This window comes from Halichoeres trimaculatus, unplaced genomic scaffold (genome assembly GCF_033239565.1).
Source record: "Halichoeres trimaculatus isolate MK-OKI-2021-1 unplaced genomic scaffold, fHalTri1.1 fHalTri1_scaffold_15, whole genome shotgun sequence".
In the NCBI taxonomy this organism is placed as follows: Eukaryota; Metazoa; Chordata; class Actinopteri; order Labriformes; family Labridae; genus Halichoeres; species Halichoeres trimaculatus.
Genome location: NW_027437193.1, coordinates 1,933,562 through 1,947,794, shown reverse-complemented (window position 1 = coordinate 1,947,794; position 14,233 = coordinate 1,933,562). Strand labels below are relative to the sequence as shown.

The 14,233-nt window shown below is 39.7% G+C and overlaps 1 protein-coding gene across 1 annotated transcript in view; it reads left to right on the top strand.

Annotated features, from left to right (window-relative positions):
• tmeff1a (transmembrane protein with EGF-like and two follistatin-like domains 1a) overlaps positions 1 to 14,233 on the top strand; it is a 77,832-nt gene that overhangs the window by 33,017 nt on the left and 30,582 nt on the right. The window contains exons 2-3 of the mRNA XM_074688243.1: positions 6,687 to 6,796; positions 11,887 to 12,016. Of these exons, the coding sequence (XP_074544344.1) occupies positions 6,687 to 6,796; positions 11,887 to 12,016 (240 nt within the window). The remainder of the gene's footprint in view (positions 1 to 6,686; positions 6,797 to 11,886; positions 12,017 to 14,233) is intronic.

Genomic DNA, 14,233 nt, shown 5'->3' with positions numbered 1-14,233 from the left:
CACCCTTTATTATCTCCTTTAAGTTCTTTAACGCTTTTGTAAATTGGGCTCTTGTTTTGTAGCCGACCAGAAGTTTCTTCGATAGCATATTGGCGCTCTTAACAGAATGTCCGAAATGTCGAAATTAAATTTGTATCCGTGCGTTTTGTGGCCCAAATGACCACATTTTGGTTTTCTACGTGATGACTTTCTCGCCTAAAATGTTCTTAAAACTTTCAAATGTGGCGAATCAACAGAGATATTTGATAGCCTGGTGTGCTTCCATAGACTTATGTGTGCTTCCAATTTTTGTCGTCGGAGGTTTTGAAATGCATCCTGGGAAACCGAGTAGTATACTACGGTGTAAACGGTCTGCACTCTAATCATACGTATAGTATGTAGAATACAGTATATACACAACGACCATGTAGTATGTAGTACGTTAGTATGCCATTTCGGACACAGCCTTTGTGTTTGAAAATCATGACCATCCCAATCCCAATCTGACACCAGAGGCTCAAACTGAGCATGTGCAGATTTTCAAACCCGTTGAATCTGTAAACTGACAAAAACACTCCTTTCTAAAAACATCAACATATCTTCATGAAACTTGTTGAAATGATGACATCATCCCAAAAGGATATGATTCATGACTCGTTAGAGGTGTGGGCCTCAAACACCAAGGTCACCAGGCCTCCAGAGGGCTGGCCAATCAGAGTGAAGGGGGGTGTGTGGAGCGGGAATAATAATGAAGCTGAAATAAAGGTTTTCAAAAACATCCAGGAGAGAAAAATAGGGATTTATTTGGAGCTGTGAGTTATGTAAAGATGTACGGGAGCACCAGAGGGACAAAATTAAAAACTAAAAAAAAGCACAGTAACCCCTCTTTAATATGACACAATCTGGTTTTGCTTACATTCGATGTTAACACAAGGTGCAGCAGCTGCTAAGATGGTTGTGATATCCTCTCTGGTTGAGTTATGATTCCTGGAGCAGGTACCGAGGTTTGGTTTTTGTCAGAGACGAAGATTTTCAGCAGATGCAGGAGTTTGTGGAGTGTTTGCTCGTTCTGCTCTGAATTTGACCCAAAAACAAACATTTAGTGATCCTCTCTCAGTGTTAACCTGAATCCACTGATGTGTAGAGGAGTCGGTTGTTCCCAGCTCACAGTGTTTACCATAAAGGATGTCGGTGCGCTCTGTGCAGCAGCGAGGCGACGGCGGAGGAGGAGGAGGAGGAGGAGGAGGAAGAGGCGGTGGAGGAGGCGGTCAGGGTTTCATGTTTAATTCAAAGCGAACAGAGAAAAGCTCTTCACATCCAGCTCCTGCGGTCAGGAGGTTTAAAATAGACCCAGGAACAAATGGACAACAGGAGCCGGGCTGCTCTCCACGTTTAGTCTTCATTAGAGCGAACAGACCTCACATTCATCTTCATGTTTTCACACCGCTGCCTCTCCTCTGTGGGAGGTTTCTGCTGGGGTTTAAAGAGGGGGTATTATCACTTCACTGATCTGAAACAATAGACTTAGACCTCCTGGAATCATGAGGTCATCCCATTAAGACCTGATTGCTTCATAGTGCATTGGCTGTGCGGGCCTCAAACACCAAGGTCTACCCTTAGCCCCGCCCCCACCAGACCTCCGGAGGGTTGGCCAATCAGTGTAAGGGGGGTTTGTAAATGGAGTGTTTTTATAACACCAGTGAAAGAAAAGAAGTTAATTATTTTTGAGCCATAAATTATGTAAAGCTACTACGGGGGCACCTGAGGGACGGAGTAAAGACTAAAAAAAGCACCACACCCCCTCTTTAGTAATTGATTCTGCTGTTGGTTTGGTCTGATTCTTCTGTCTCCTGGATTATTTTTTAAAAACCCTCTGTTCAAAGGTTGAATTTTAGACTTCTACCTCTAAAATTATGACGCAATGTGTAAGTGCTTACACCTGCAGTTCATCTAGTGTCCACTTGAGGTTGGCTCTGGAAGTACAGGAAGTCACATACACACCAAGCCACAAAATAAAAAAAATTACTGCCTGGGCAAAATGTCTCTGAATTTTAATCTAAATCTGCAGTTTAGGGGAAATTAGGATCATGAGTTTGTCATCAACAGCCCACCAACTTTCCATGCACCTGTGGCTAACCTCAAGTTTTACAGCCCTGGGAAGATAACTACATCTACAAAAAGACTCATCTGGAAGAAAATACTGATTTTAATTCTGTGTGGATGGATTCATTTAACTGACAACGTGAGGGATTAATACACATGCTTGATATGTGGCAAGAAATTAGCAAACAACAAAAAATGATGGCTTGAGGGACATTATTAACAAATGTCAAGAATTTTGAAATTGTATTTGATTTCAATTCTTAAAAATATATTTTTTTTAAAATTGTCACTTTTTTGAAAATTTTGCAATTAAAAAAAAAAATCTTGATTTTTAAATTTTTTATTTTCTTTTTTAAAAATTTGAAAATATTCGCAACTTTTTGAAATTTCTATTTTTTTTGAAAGTTTTACTTATGTTTTAAATTTCAAAATGTTTTGTAATTTGTGTGGATGGATTCATTTAGCTGAAAATTTTCCAGGTTAATTTCCCAAACTTTTTTCTAATTTTTTTAAAATACAAAATTGGTTGAAGTTTTTTCCACATTTTAAAAAAAAAAATCAAATTTGTAAAATTTTTGGCAAATGTGAAAAAAAATGCACTTTTTCTAATTTAGTAATTTTTTGCATTTTAGATTTTTTTTTTTTTTGCTTTTTTTGGAAAATTTCAATTTTTTTTGCAAATTGTTGGAATATTTTTTAGATTTTTGCAAATTCATTAGAAATAAATGATAATATTTTTTGATAATTATTCACTAGATTTTAACGATGTATACAATGTTATATACTTTACAGTCTTTATTGTGAAGATAAAGTAAATTTTTTGGCTCTGGATGACTTTAATCCAGGTGAGCTGAGGAAAAATGGCTCCTATTAAAGTGAAAGTTGTAGACCCCTGATCTGAGAAAATTACTTGACATGGATTCTTTAATTTTCTGGTTTTCCATGCAGTGAAAAGAAGCGCTTTCGCCCTTTACTCTCAATCCTGACTCAGCTTGGGCTGTAAAACCTCCAACCTGCTGACTCCTGGTCTGATTCTACTCTTAACGTCCGTTTGTTGTTGTAGTTTGGATAAAAACCTTCTGGTTTGGACACACTTTGTTTTATTTTGAAAGTCACTGGCTGTTTTTAGGTGGTTCCTGGGCTCTACTTTCTGACTTGATTAGTCTGTGACGCTTCTTTATCACAGGCTCAGTGTGTGTACCTGTCAGAGTCAGAGGTGTGACCTCAGAGCTGAGACTCCGCCTCCTCCGTGCACGTGACTCCTGCAGGAAAAGGTCAGAGCTCATCCAGGTGGATTTAGCTTCACTTCTCATGATGAGATGGAGGAGGAGGCGTGGTGTCGATATTTGTAAACAGTCCCTGGAGTAAACACACACACACAGGCTCTCCTGTAAGTGTGTGAGTGTGGCAGAGATGGAGGAGTTAAAGGATGCGAGCTGGTAGAGGCCTCGGTGCAGCAGACAGAAGATGAAGTATTGACGTCCGTCCCTCCAGGAGCCAGGGCTGCAGAGCAGGAAGTGTGTGTGTGTGTGTGTGTGTGTGTGTGTGTGTGTGTGGGGTTAGATAACAAGCCCGGGGGCTGAGGGGGGTAAGGCTGGGTGGCCATGACGAGCCAGTCGGGCACGGGGGATTTGAGAGGTGGATGTGCCTGCGGGCGGTGGCTGCTGCCACGCTCCGTCAGCTCCGTTAGTTCTGCTCCGATCCCAAAGAGGGAATTATGTGCATCTCAAATCCCTGCTCCTGCTGCAGAATGTATGAGGGCGAGGAACCTGAACGCAGCACAGCCGGGGTCCACCACAAACACACGCAGGAGGAAATCAACAGAGGCGGAGTGGAGCGGCTAAGATAACACTGCGTGGAAACACACACACACACACTCTGGAAACACACTCTCATTTGCATGTGTGTTTGTGGTCGGGCAGAGGTGTGAGGACGTGTGGTTGTTTGGTGTAATCCAAAATCGTCTGGGTGTTAGGAGTTTGGCTTTGCTGCAAACGAGAAACAGAACACACTCTGTCAAACACACACACACACACACTCACACACACACTCACGTAGAGTCGGTGGGCCTCGGGCTCAGAGCTTCTGATGGATGTTGCTGCAGGTTGGACTTAATCAGCCATGAGCGGCCTGCAGCAGCTCGCTCTGTGGAGGTTTCTCCAACACGCCAGGGTCCTGAGGTTTCAGGTCGGCGTTTGCTGAAGTTTGACTCAGGTACAAGACGATGCTTTTCTCTGTGAGCACGTCTGGAAAAACCAGGATAATTTTGTACTCGAGGGGCCATTAATCGTTTTCAGGAGCGTCACTCACAACCTCAGCAGCAGGGGACGAAAGAGGGAGAGACACAGTGATCGGTCTGTGACCTTTAGTTCTATAGGAGACGTTTAGTCCCAGCTCAGCTGGATTAAAGTCTTTCAGGAGCCACAAAATCTACTTTATCTTCTCAATAAAGACAAAATCTTGTGAAAAAATCTAAAGGAGAATTTTTTTAAATTAATGAAAAGTTACATGCGATGTCTTGGTTCATCATTTTTTTATACATACTCTAAAATGTGCACAAAAAGAAAAAAGGATTTTTTAAAACTTCGCTGTAGTATCAAAAAAATAAAGTTCTTTAGTTTGCAAACATTTGCAAAAATTTAAAACATTTTTGTAAGAAAAGAAAGCTAAAATATAAGAAAATTAAAATAAAAAAATCAAAGGATTTATCTAAAAAAATCAATGATGTGCAAAAATGTTGACGTCAAAAATTTGCAAGACAAATTTTTTTAGAAAAATAAAAATATTTGCTTGAATTTTAAAATATTACTGTAATTTGACAAAGAAATGCTAAATGTTCCAAAACTTTCTGAAATTTCAAACTCTTTCAAAAATGTAAACAAATAAATAAATAAATAAATAAATAAATGACATTCTAAATAATAATTAAAAAAAAAAAATCTTAATTTTTCTAAAAAGTGAAATTATAAAGATTTGCAAAAAAAACCTTTTGGATATTGAAAAATTGCTTGAATTTATAAATATTTCTGTACTTTAAAACAATGCCAAAATTTCGTAACTTTCTAAAAGTTTAAACATTTGCAAAAATGTAAAAAAATATTTAATTTCAAAGAATTATAAAGAAATAAAAAAAAAATAAAATAAAACCATTCAAAAAAATTAAATGAAATTGCAAAGATTTGCAAAACAACAGTTTTTGGGCATTTAAAAATTTGATTGAGTTTTTATTTATTTCTGTGCTTAAAAAAAATAATGCTCAAAGTCCAAAACTTTCTTAAATTTCAAACGCTTGAAAAAATTTCGAATATATTGAAATTTCAAAGAATTTAAAAAAAAATTGAAAATTTAAAACCATTCAAAGTGTTTTTTTTGTATTTAATTTTAAAGATTTGCAAACATTTCTGAGAATACTTGAATTTGATAACATAAACTGAGAGTAGAAAACGTATATTTTTGTTATTTTTCGCCGGCTGCGCTGGTCTTCACCCCTGTGGATCTTCATCCACCGGTGGCTCAGTTAAAGGATCACTGCCTCTAAAAGACCCATCAGTAAACTTTCGGACACGACGGCACAAAAATTACAGAAAGCAGAAAGAAAAATCGGACATGCTGGACTTCCTGTCAGGAGGTCATGTGTTGGTCTTTCACTTTGAGGCACGTCATGAGAAAAATGACCAGATTTCAGGTCAGAAACTCGACGTCCTGAAGTCAGAGGTTGATTCTGCAGCTCCTCTCCTCCTGGTCGCCTCCTGCAGCCGCGCTTTAGAGCGATTTCTGCGGCTGGTTACGGCCAGCAGCGGCCATTTTTAGGAGGCGGGGAGGTCCGCACACTGTAATTACAGGCCATTACACGGCTCTTCAAAGCCCACTCAGCTGTGACAGTTACACACACACACACACACACACACACACATGTGCAGACCCGGTGAGGCGGGAATCTGTAGCTTTTATCTCAGAGAAATTGTGGATAATTTAAGTCTGCTGCACATCTCTGAGGCGTGGAGGTCTGTGATTATCAGACATGACTCCTTTCACAAGCTGCCAGCGACAAGACTGAGCCCTGAGAGTGTGTGTCATGTGTGTGTGTGTGTGTGTGTGTGTGTGTGTGTGTGTGTGTGTGTGTCCTGATAAGAAAACTCCCTCTGTGATAAGTCTCGTCGTGACATTTTAGGAGCAGATTAGTAATCAAACTGAAAGAGCAAACCTGATCCAGTCTGAGTTCACCTTTAACGACACCTGGGACAATTAAACCCCGCCCCCTCCTTCCATCCCAGGGTCCAGATTCAAGTCCTCCTGGGCTCTGTGAGTCTACCTGTTATTTCCCAGGTGTAACCTGCGCTCTGACTGACAAACATCCATCTCTGCTGTCTCTCTCCTCCTCCTCCTCCTCCTCCTCGCCCTGCGGCTCCTCTCTGTCCGTGTGTTTGCTTCACCTACTCGTAAAAAATCTTTTCATTGAGAGTGAAAGCGTGATCAGAGCGCGCCGTCAGGATTTACAGCGAGCACTTGTGGAGGTGCTGTGGGTCTGACTCACCTCATCGATCGACCTGCTCAGCGTCTGTCTCTTTAACCCTCTCCTCTCCTCTCCTCTGTGTTCGCTGCAGATCTGTCGGAGAAGAAGAGCGACCTGAGGGTGTGTGATGAATCCACCTGTCGATACGGAGGAGTCTGCAGGGACGACGGAGCTCAGCTCAAATGTGTCTGCCAGTTCCAGGTAGGAGAGCTCACAGCTGATTGGTTCCTACTGACTGATTTTCATCTGGGTCGTATTATTTACACGTTTTGAAGCTGAAATGACTGAAAAGACACAAAAAGTTAGAAAACCGAGGGAAGAAAAATCTTTAAAAGTCCTTAGAAGTCAAAATTATTCAATCCAAAGTGTGTCAGTGTCTGTGTCTGCCTCAGCCCCCTCCTCTGCCTGGATGTTGATGTTTTGGTTGATTTTGGACGTTTCTGGGCGTAGAGTAAGCATGGTTACATCAGCTAACAGACTTAGCGTGTTGATTAGCGAGTGGAAGAAGCTAATCAGAGCAGCTATGATAACAGACGTAGCATAAAGAGAGAAAAGAAAAGTGAAACTAAACGAGGGGCCAATAACAAAATCTACAATTACGTGAATAAACTTTCATACATATTTAAAATCCAGTGGAAAAAAATCTAAAAAAAAGTTTTTTGAATTTATTAAAATTTACACACAGTGTCTTAGTTCATCATTTTATTACATATTCAAAAATGTGCAAAAAAAAGGAATTATACAACTTTGAAATGCTATCAAAAAATGAATTATATAATATAATTATATATAATATAATAATATATAATTTAATATATATAATATAATTATATAATAAAAAATTAGCAAACATTTGCAAAAAAATTTGATTTTTTTTTAATAGAAAAAAATGCTGAAATAAAAAAAATGTATTCTAAAAAAATTTATTTAAAAAAATGAAAATTATAAAAGTCAATAATGTGCAATTTTGAATTGTCAAAAATTTGGAAAACGAAAATTTTGGGATATTCAAAAAAGTTGCTTGAATTTTAAGATTTTTCTGTAATTTAAAAAAAATGATAAAAGTCCAATCGCTGTGTTTTTTACGTGATCTTAACATAAAGGAAGCGTCTGCAGAGCATCCTTACATGTGTGTCAGTGTCTGTGTCTGCCCCAGCCCCCTCCTCTGCCTGGATGTTGATGTTTTGGTTGATTTTGGAGGTTTCTGGGTGGAGAGTAAGGTTGGTAACCTCGGTTAAGAGACTTAGCGTGTTGATTAGCAAGTGGAAGAAGCTAATCAGAAAAGCACGGGATGAAGAGCGATGTGAGTTCGCTTTCTGCTAACCAGGTTTGTGTCAAATATCTGTGATTAACTTGTGCTAACATGCTAAGTCAGTTGCAAGGTGCTCAGGTTTCTCCTTATGTAGAAACGGGATGCTACAGGTGGTTGCTTGGCTAGCAAGTGTGTTCACGTAGTCATGGTCGGACCTCATGCAGACCCCACCATTAAAGAGGGGGTACTGTGTTTTCTTTTCAGTCTTTATTCTGACCCTCTGGTGCCTCCGTAGTATCTTTACATGATTTACAACTCAAAAATTTCTCTATTTGTCTCTCTCTGGCGTTTTAGAAAACTCAGATTTTAGCCTCTTTCTGAAACTCCTAGTTTCTAGCTGCTGTCTCTTTAAAACTCTGTATTCCACAAAACCCTGCAACTCTGATTGGCCAGCCCTCTGGGGGCCTCTCAGAGGAAGAGAAGGAGCTACAAGCAGACCTCAGTGTTTGAGGCCTCCTACCTCCAATGTGTCATAAACTAATGAGGAGATCCCAATGTGATGACATCATCAGTTTGCAGATTCAGGGGTTTCTACAACATATGAATGTGTAGAGGTTTAAAAATCCCCAGTTAGCCCCGCCCCCTGAAAGGCCTCGAGAGCTGGGCAGTCAGAGGAAAGAGTGTCAGCCTTTAAGTTTTGGTTCCTTGTTTGTAAACACAACATTCAAACTTGGCTCCTCCTCCTGGCTCAGTGCCAGCTGCAGCCCACACCCACAGCCTCAAACCGTGATGACATGAACACACTCACTAGCCCAGCAACCACCTGTAGCATTGCGTTTCTACTTAGAAGAGACTTGTGAGCCGTGCACCTGACTTAGCATGTTAGCACAAGCTAATCATGGGTATTTGACACGTACCTGGTTAGCAGAAAGCTAACTTTTGTTTCACTTTGGTTGTTTTTCTTCGTGCTACGTCTGCTATCGTAGCTGCTCTGATCAGCAACACTTCAGGTCTCTTAGCTGAGGTAACCACGCTCACTCTCTGCACAGAAACGTCCTGATTTAACCAAAACATCAACATCCAGGCAGAGGAGGAGGGTTTGAAGCAGACACAGACACTGACACATGTTTAAAGTTGACGTTTTTTTTTATTTTTAAACAAAGTGTCTCAGGCAGAAGCTGAAATAATAGAAAAATAAAGGCTTTTTGAGCTATAAACCATGTAAAGATACTACGGGGGCACCAGAGGGACAGAATAAAGACTCAGAAAAGCACAGCACCCCCTCTTTAATGAGAGAGAAGGTGGGGAAACACCACGTGTGTCATCTTGTTGTTGAATTTCTTTCACATCAGACTTTAAATGAAGGCAGCAGTAGTGTTTGGATGTTGATAATCATCAGCGCAGACACGGTGGAGTCTGTTGTTAATGGTTTTTTGAGCGTTACGTCACCGTAACGTGTTTGGAGAAGCTCCAACAGAGGCTGATTCTGTAACATCTGGGACTGAAAGGAGCCACTGCAGATCCTCAAACACTCACCGTCTGCTCAGCTGATCTATTTTTCAGACTAAACGCTGCAAAGATAAACTTCATAAGCAGCCTGACAGCATGATCCTCACGTCTCGGCGTCTTTAAAGGCCCGTCTCAGCGGGGCGTTTGGATGTGAGGAGAAAGACTGACTAAACCGAGAAGGGAAGAATTTTTGATGATGATCTGAAAAAGGAGGCCCCGCTGCTCGGTTTGATTCAGAACTCAGCCTGAGCTCATGGATCTGTCTCTGCGGGCTCCTGACGCCCGCGTTTGAAAAAGTTGGAGTCGAGCTTGTGATGAGGTAATCCAAATCAACTCTGTTAAAGAGACAGTTCCAGGTGTGGACGCTCGGCGTGGAGGTGCAGGTGCAGCTGGTCCCTGTGGGTGTGTGTGTGTGTGTGTGTGTGCAGTCACAGGGGTCACAGGGTGGGCTCTGCAGGGGGCTCCTGCTGAATGATTGATGGCTCAGAGTTAATAGAATATGGATTGCTGAGCATTGATATGTGTCCTTGGCAGCGTCAGAGTGCGTCTGACAGCAGAGTCCACTTCATTTGCGTTAACCTTCACGTGGAGTAAATTAAACGGCTGATCCTCCTCAAACTGCTCCAACTCCTCCATCATTTTTAATTCTCTGCACACAGAGCGCCACAAACACACGGCTTGTTCCCGCCTCTCTGCTGCTTTCTCAGGAATAAGGTTTCATCCGTCTTGTGTCATCTTTCTTTGACCTTTGACCCTTCTCATATCACCTCTTGCTACTTAAAGATGAATTCTGCTGTTATTTAACGTTGGCTTAATTAACATGAATTATGGATGCTTTAGAAATACATGATACAGGATGTTTTGTAACAGTTTATCCTAACAAAAGGTCTGTTTTCATTTGCCTGTTTTTATCTTTTTTTTCTTTTTAATTCACTTAAATTAACACAAAAAAAGGGCTAAGCGTATTAAACTTTCAATACATAAAAGAAGTAAAAAAAAAAACCCAAACACCACAGTTTGATATGGTTTGGTTTTGGGAGAAAAAAATTAAAAAAATATTGTATAGTTTATATATTTTAAAAACATTTTACAGTTTTTTTTAATTTTATTTAAATAATTTTATGTGTGTTTAAAAATAATCACACACACACACACACACACACACACACACACACACACACATATATATATATATATACATACATATACATACATATATATATATATATATATATATATATATATATATATATATATATATATAAATATATATATATTTATATATATATATATTTGTGTATATATATATATATATATATATATTTATTTATTTATTTATTTATTTATTTACACATAAAGAGAAAGATTTTTTTCGTCTTTTTAAAAACATGTGAAAAAAACATTTTAATTTTCCTTTTAAACATAAATGTATAAATATAAATATATTTTTCTTTAAAAAAATATATATATAATGTATGTATATATATTCTTTCACAAAACATTTTACAAAACTTTTTAACTTTCATAAAAAATTATATATATATATATATATATATATATATATATATATATATATATATATATAAAATTTTATTTTAATTTATTTCTTTCTTTGAAGAAATTTTTTTTAAACCAACCAACACAAGTTTTCCTTAAAAACAGAAAAAAAAGGAAACAAACAAGAAATGGTTCTCCAGGCTTTTTTTTATACAGTTCATTTCTTTTTTTGGTGTTTTATTTGAAACACAATTCAATTTATTTCTTTTTCAGTTTTTTAGCCCTGACTCAGGGTATAACCGTCTAAAGAAGTAAAATAAAAAATAGTCTATAAGACCTTGTGAATGTTTTGCGTTTGTTTTAGGATGTGTCTTTAGCCAGCAGCAGTGGTCCATCCTGAAATATGTTGCTGACATAAATCTTTATATGCAGCGTCTAAACGTCCTTAAAGCTAAAAAAAGAAAGAAAGATAGAAAGAAAATAAAGGTCTGTGTTTTCTCGTTAGAGATGATCCCCACAGAGAGAGTGATGCATTTGTTAGTGGAGGATTTGTTTTAAAGAAACTGTGTTTACATCAGACTGCGTTAAAAAACAAACATGTATTTACCACACTGAGCGCGGATCAGGCTGCTCTGAGTCTGCCTTCATCTGCTGCTGTGGTTTTGTTTTTTTTTGTTCATCTGAACCAGTCACAGTCACACAATAACACAAACTGACAGAGCCAGGCAGAGATGGATCATGTTTGTGTTTCTGTTCCAGTTAGAGCGGGAGCTTTTGTCTTTAGGGGCTTAAAACAGGAGATCTTAGATCCTTAGTGTGATGTCATCAGACCCTAAAGTCCAGTTTCCACCAAACACAAACAGGATCAGGTTTCCAGATTTTCTCTACACCTGATCAAAAGTTTCTCAGCATCCTTCGGCGTCTCTCTGCTTCCTGCCTGTTTCCACTCAGCACCATCAGGTCTGCAGTCTGACCCGCTCTGAGCCGCGCTCGCTCAGACCTAATTAACATTTGATCGTTGTTTGATTTCCAGTGCCACAAACATTACGTCCCCGTGTGCGGCTCCAACGGAGACACCTACCAGAACGAGTGCTACAGGCGACAGGCGTCCTGCAAACAGCAGAGGCTCATCTCCAGGGTGTCCGACGGGCCCTGCTCTGCCGGTGAGTGTGCAGGAACACACACACACACACACACACACACACACACACAGGGTCGGGGGCTGTGGAGTCCTGGTGTAACACTGATTGATGTTGAGACGGGGACAGGGTTCATCAAAAACTGCTCTCAGTCTGTTAATGACTCTGACATTTAGAGGGGAATAACTCAGCTGCTGCCTCATAAACAGAGACACGACTTCTTTTCTCTGGTATCATCCTCTGAGACAGGAGAGCAGAGGGGGGTCCAGGTCCACGAGACGCCAAATCAGAGGTACCACAACTCTGCAGTTCCTCCAGTGGCCACTAGAGGCTGTTCCTTAAAGTGAGAAAATCCTCACTAAGCCCTGTGTTAAAAACTTTACAGTTTCTCATCATGTCTGACTCTGCTCTCCTGCAGCTCAGCTTCGTCCTCGTTAACACTTTTAATTGACTGAACACCAAACTCTGAGCACCCCCCCCTCCCCCTCTCTGAGCTCTGCAGAGCGTCATCAGTCCGATTGATTTCAGGGAATGAGCCGGTTAATCAGGCTCGGATCAATTTTAATTAGAAAGCGTGGATGAGAGCTGTGGAGAAAAGCCTCCCAAAGCTAAACGGTTCGAAAAGTGGAGTTCAGGGACCCTCCGGAGGTCCTCCAGAGGATTCAGACAGGACTGCAGAGGAAAGAGGATTAGATTGAGCTTTCCAACAACATCTGAGACGCTTTTCATCAGGAAATGATGAACATTTAGTTCATGTGTGTGAAGGAAAAATCAATCCTTCAGCGTTTCAAATCTGAGATGAGGAGAAAGAAAAATGCTGCAAAAGACAGATGCATGATACAAAAATCAACCAATATGATTATTGTTCATTTATTTTTAAAACCAGGGCCTGATACAGAAAAGGATTGAGCAAAAAATGCGTGCACAGACCAAAAAGACACAGACAGAGCCTCAAAGACATTTAAATCATCTGTAACGTTTCATTTGTAGGACGACAGTCGCTTCTTTTCCTCCAATAATCAGGAGCAGGAATGCACCAAATGGAAATTCTTGGACGATTCATGTAAAACATACAATCATACATTTCCAGAGGGTGGCACTATTGCAGTAGCAGAGATTTGAGGTTGTAACAGAGTTGTGAGATGGACCTTGATGGTGTGTGTGAAATTTGAAGCAGATTGGACTTTATATGACAGAGTAACTTTGACTTCCTGGTTCATGGCAAGATTTCTGAGTTTGAGGTGGCGCCATAGAGACACCCTTCAACTACAGGACATGACCTGATCAGTGATGCTGTTTGAAGGCTTGAGCAAGTTTTCTGGGCACAAATAAAAAGAAAAAGTCAAAAAAGGAAAGCGTTTTTAATCACAGAGTAAAACATATGACTTCCTGTTGAATGTAGGGGGCGCTGTACTTTAACCTGAAAAGTAGCATAGAGATATACTCAGACTGTGGCTTTGAAAATATGTGTGCGCTTTGGTCCTGATCCAACATTGTACATCAGAGCTATACAAGTTTTCATTAAGCCGAAAGATAAATGTCAAGTTTGACGGCGATTTTTGGCCACGCCAATTAAGTTACAAAAAATCCTTAAATAACTTTTTATCGTCAATGTAAGTAGTATACACTTACCAAATTTGGAGTCGATCAGATGAAAAACCTAGGAGTAGTAAATTCAAATATGTACCTTATAAATGTAATGACTTTGTTTTGCCATTTGGTGGCGCTGTACTTTCAGGTGAAAATAATTACATAGCTGTGTCCGGGGTGTAAAACTGAACATGTGTGTCTGTTTTCGTCCAGATCAGACAAAGTTGAAAAAATGCCGAACTTTGCGCTCTTGGTCTGGCCACGCCCCTTGAGTTACGAAAAAAACATGAATACATTTTCATCGTCAGTGTGTGTCGTATACACAAGCCAAGTTTGAAGTCGATCAGATGAAAAACCTAGGAGTAGTAAATTCAATACGTACCTTATAAATGTAATGACTTTGTGTTGCCATTTGGGGGCGCTGTACTTTCAGGTGAAAATAATGACATAGCTGTGTCCGGGGTGTAACGCTGAACATATGTGTCTGTTTTTGTCCAAATCGGACAAAGTTGAAAAATTGCCGAACTTTGAGCTCTTGCCCTGGCCACGCCTATTAAGTTACAAAAAAAACATGAATACATTTTCATCGTCAGTGTGTGTGGTATACACAAGACAAGTTTCAAGATCATCAGAGAAAAAACCTGAAAGTAG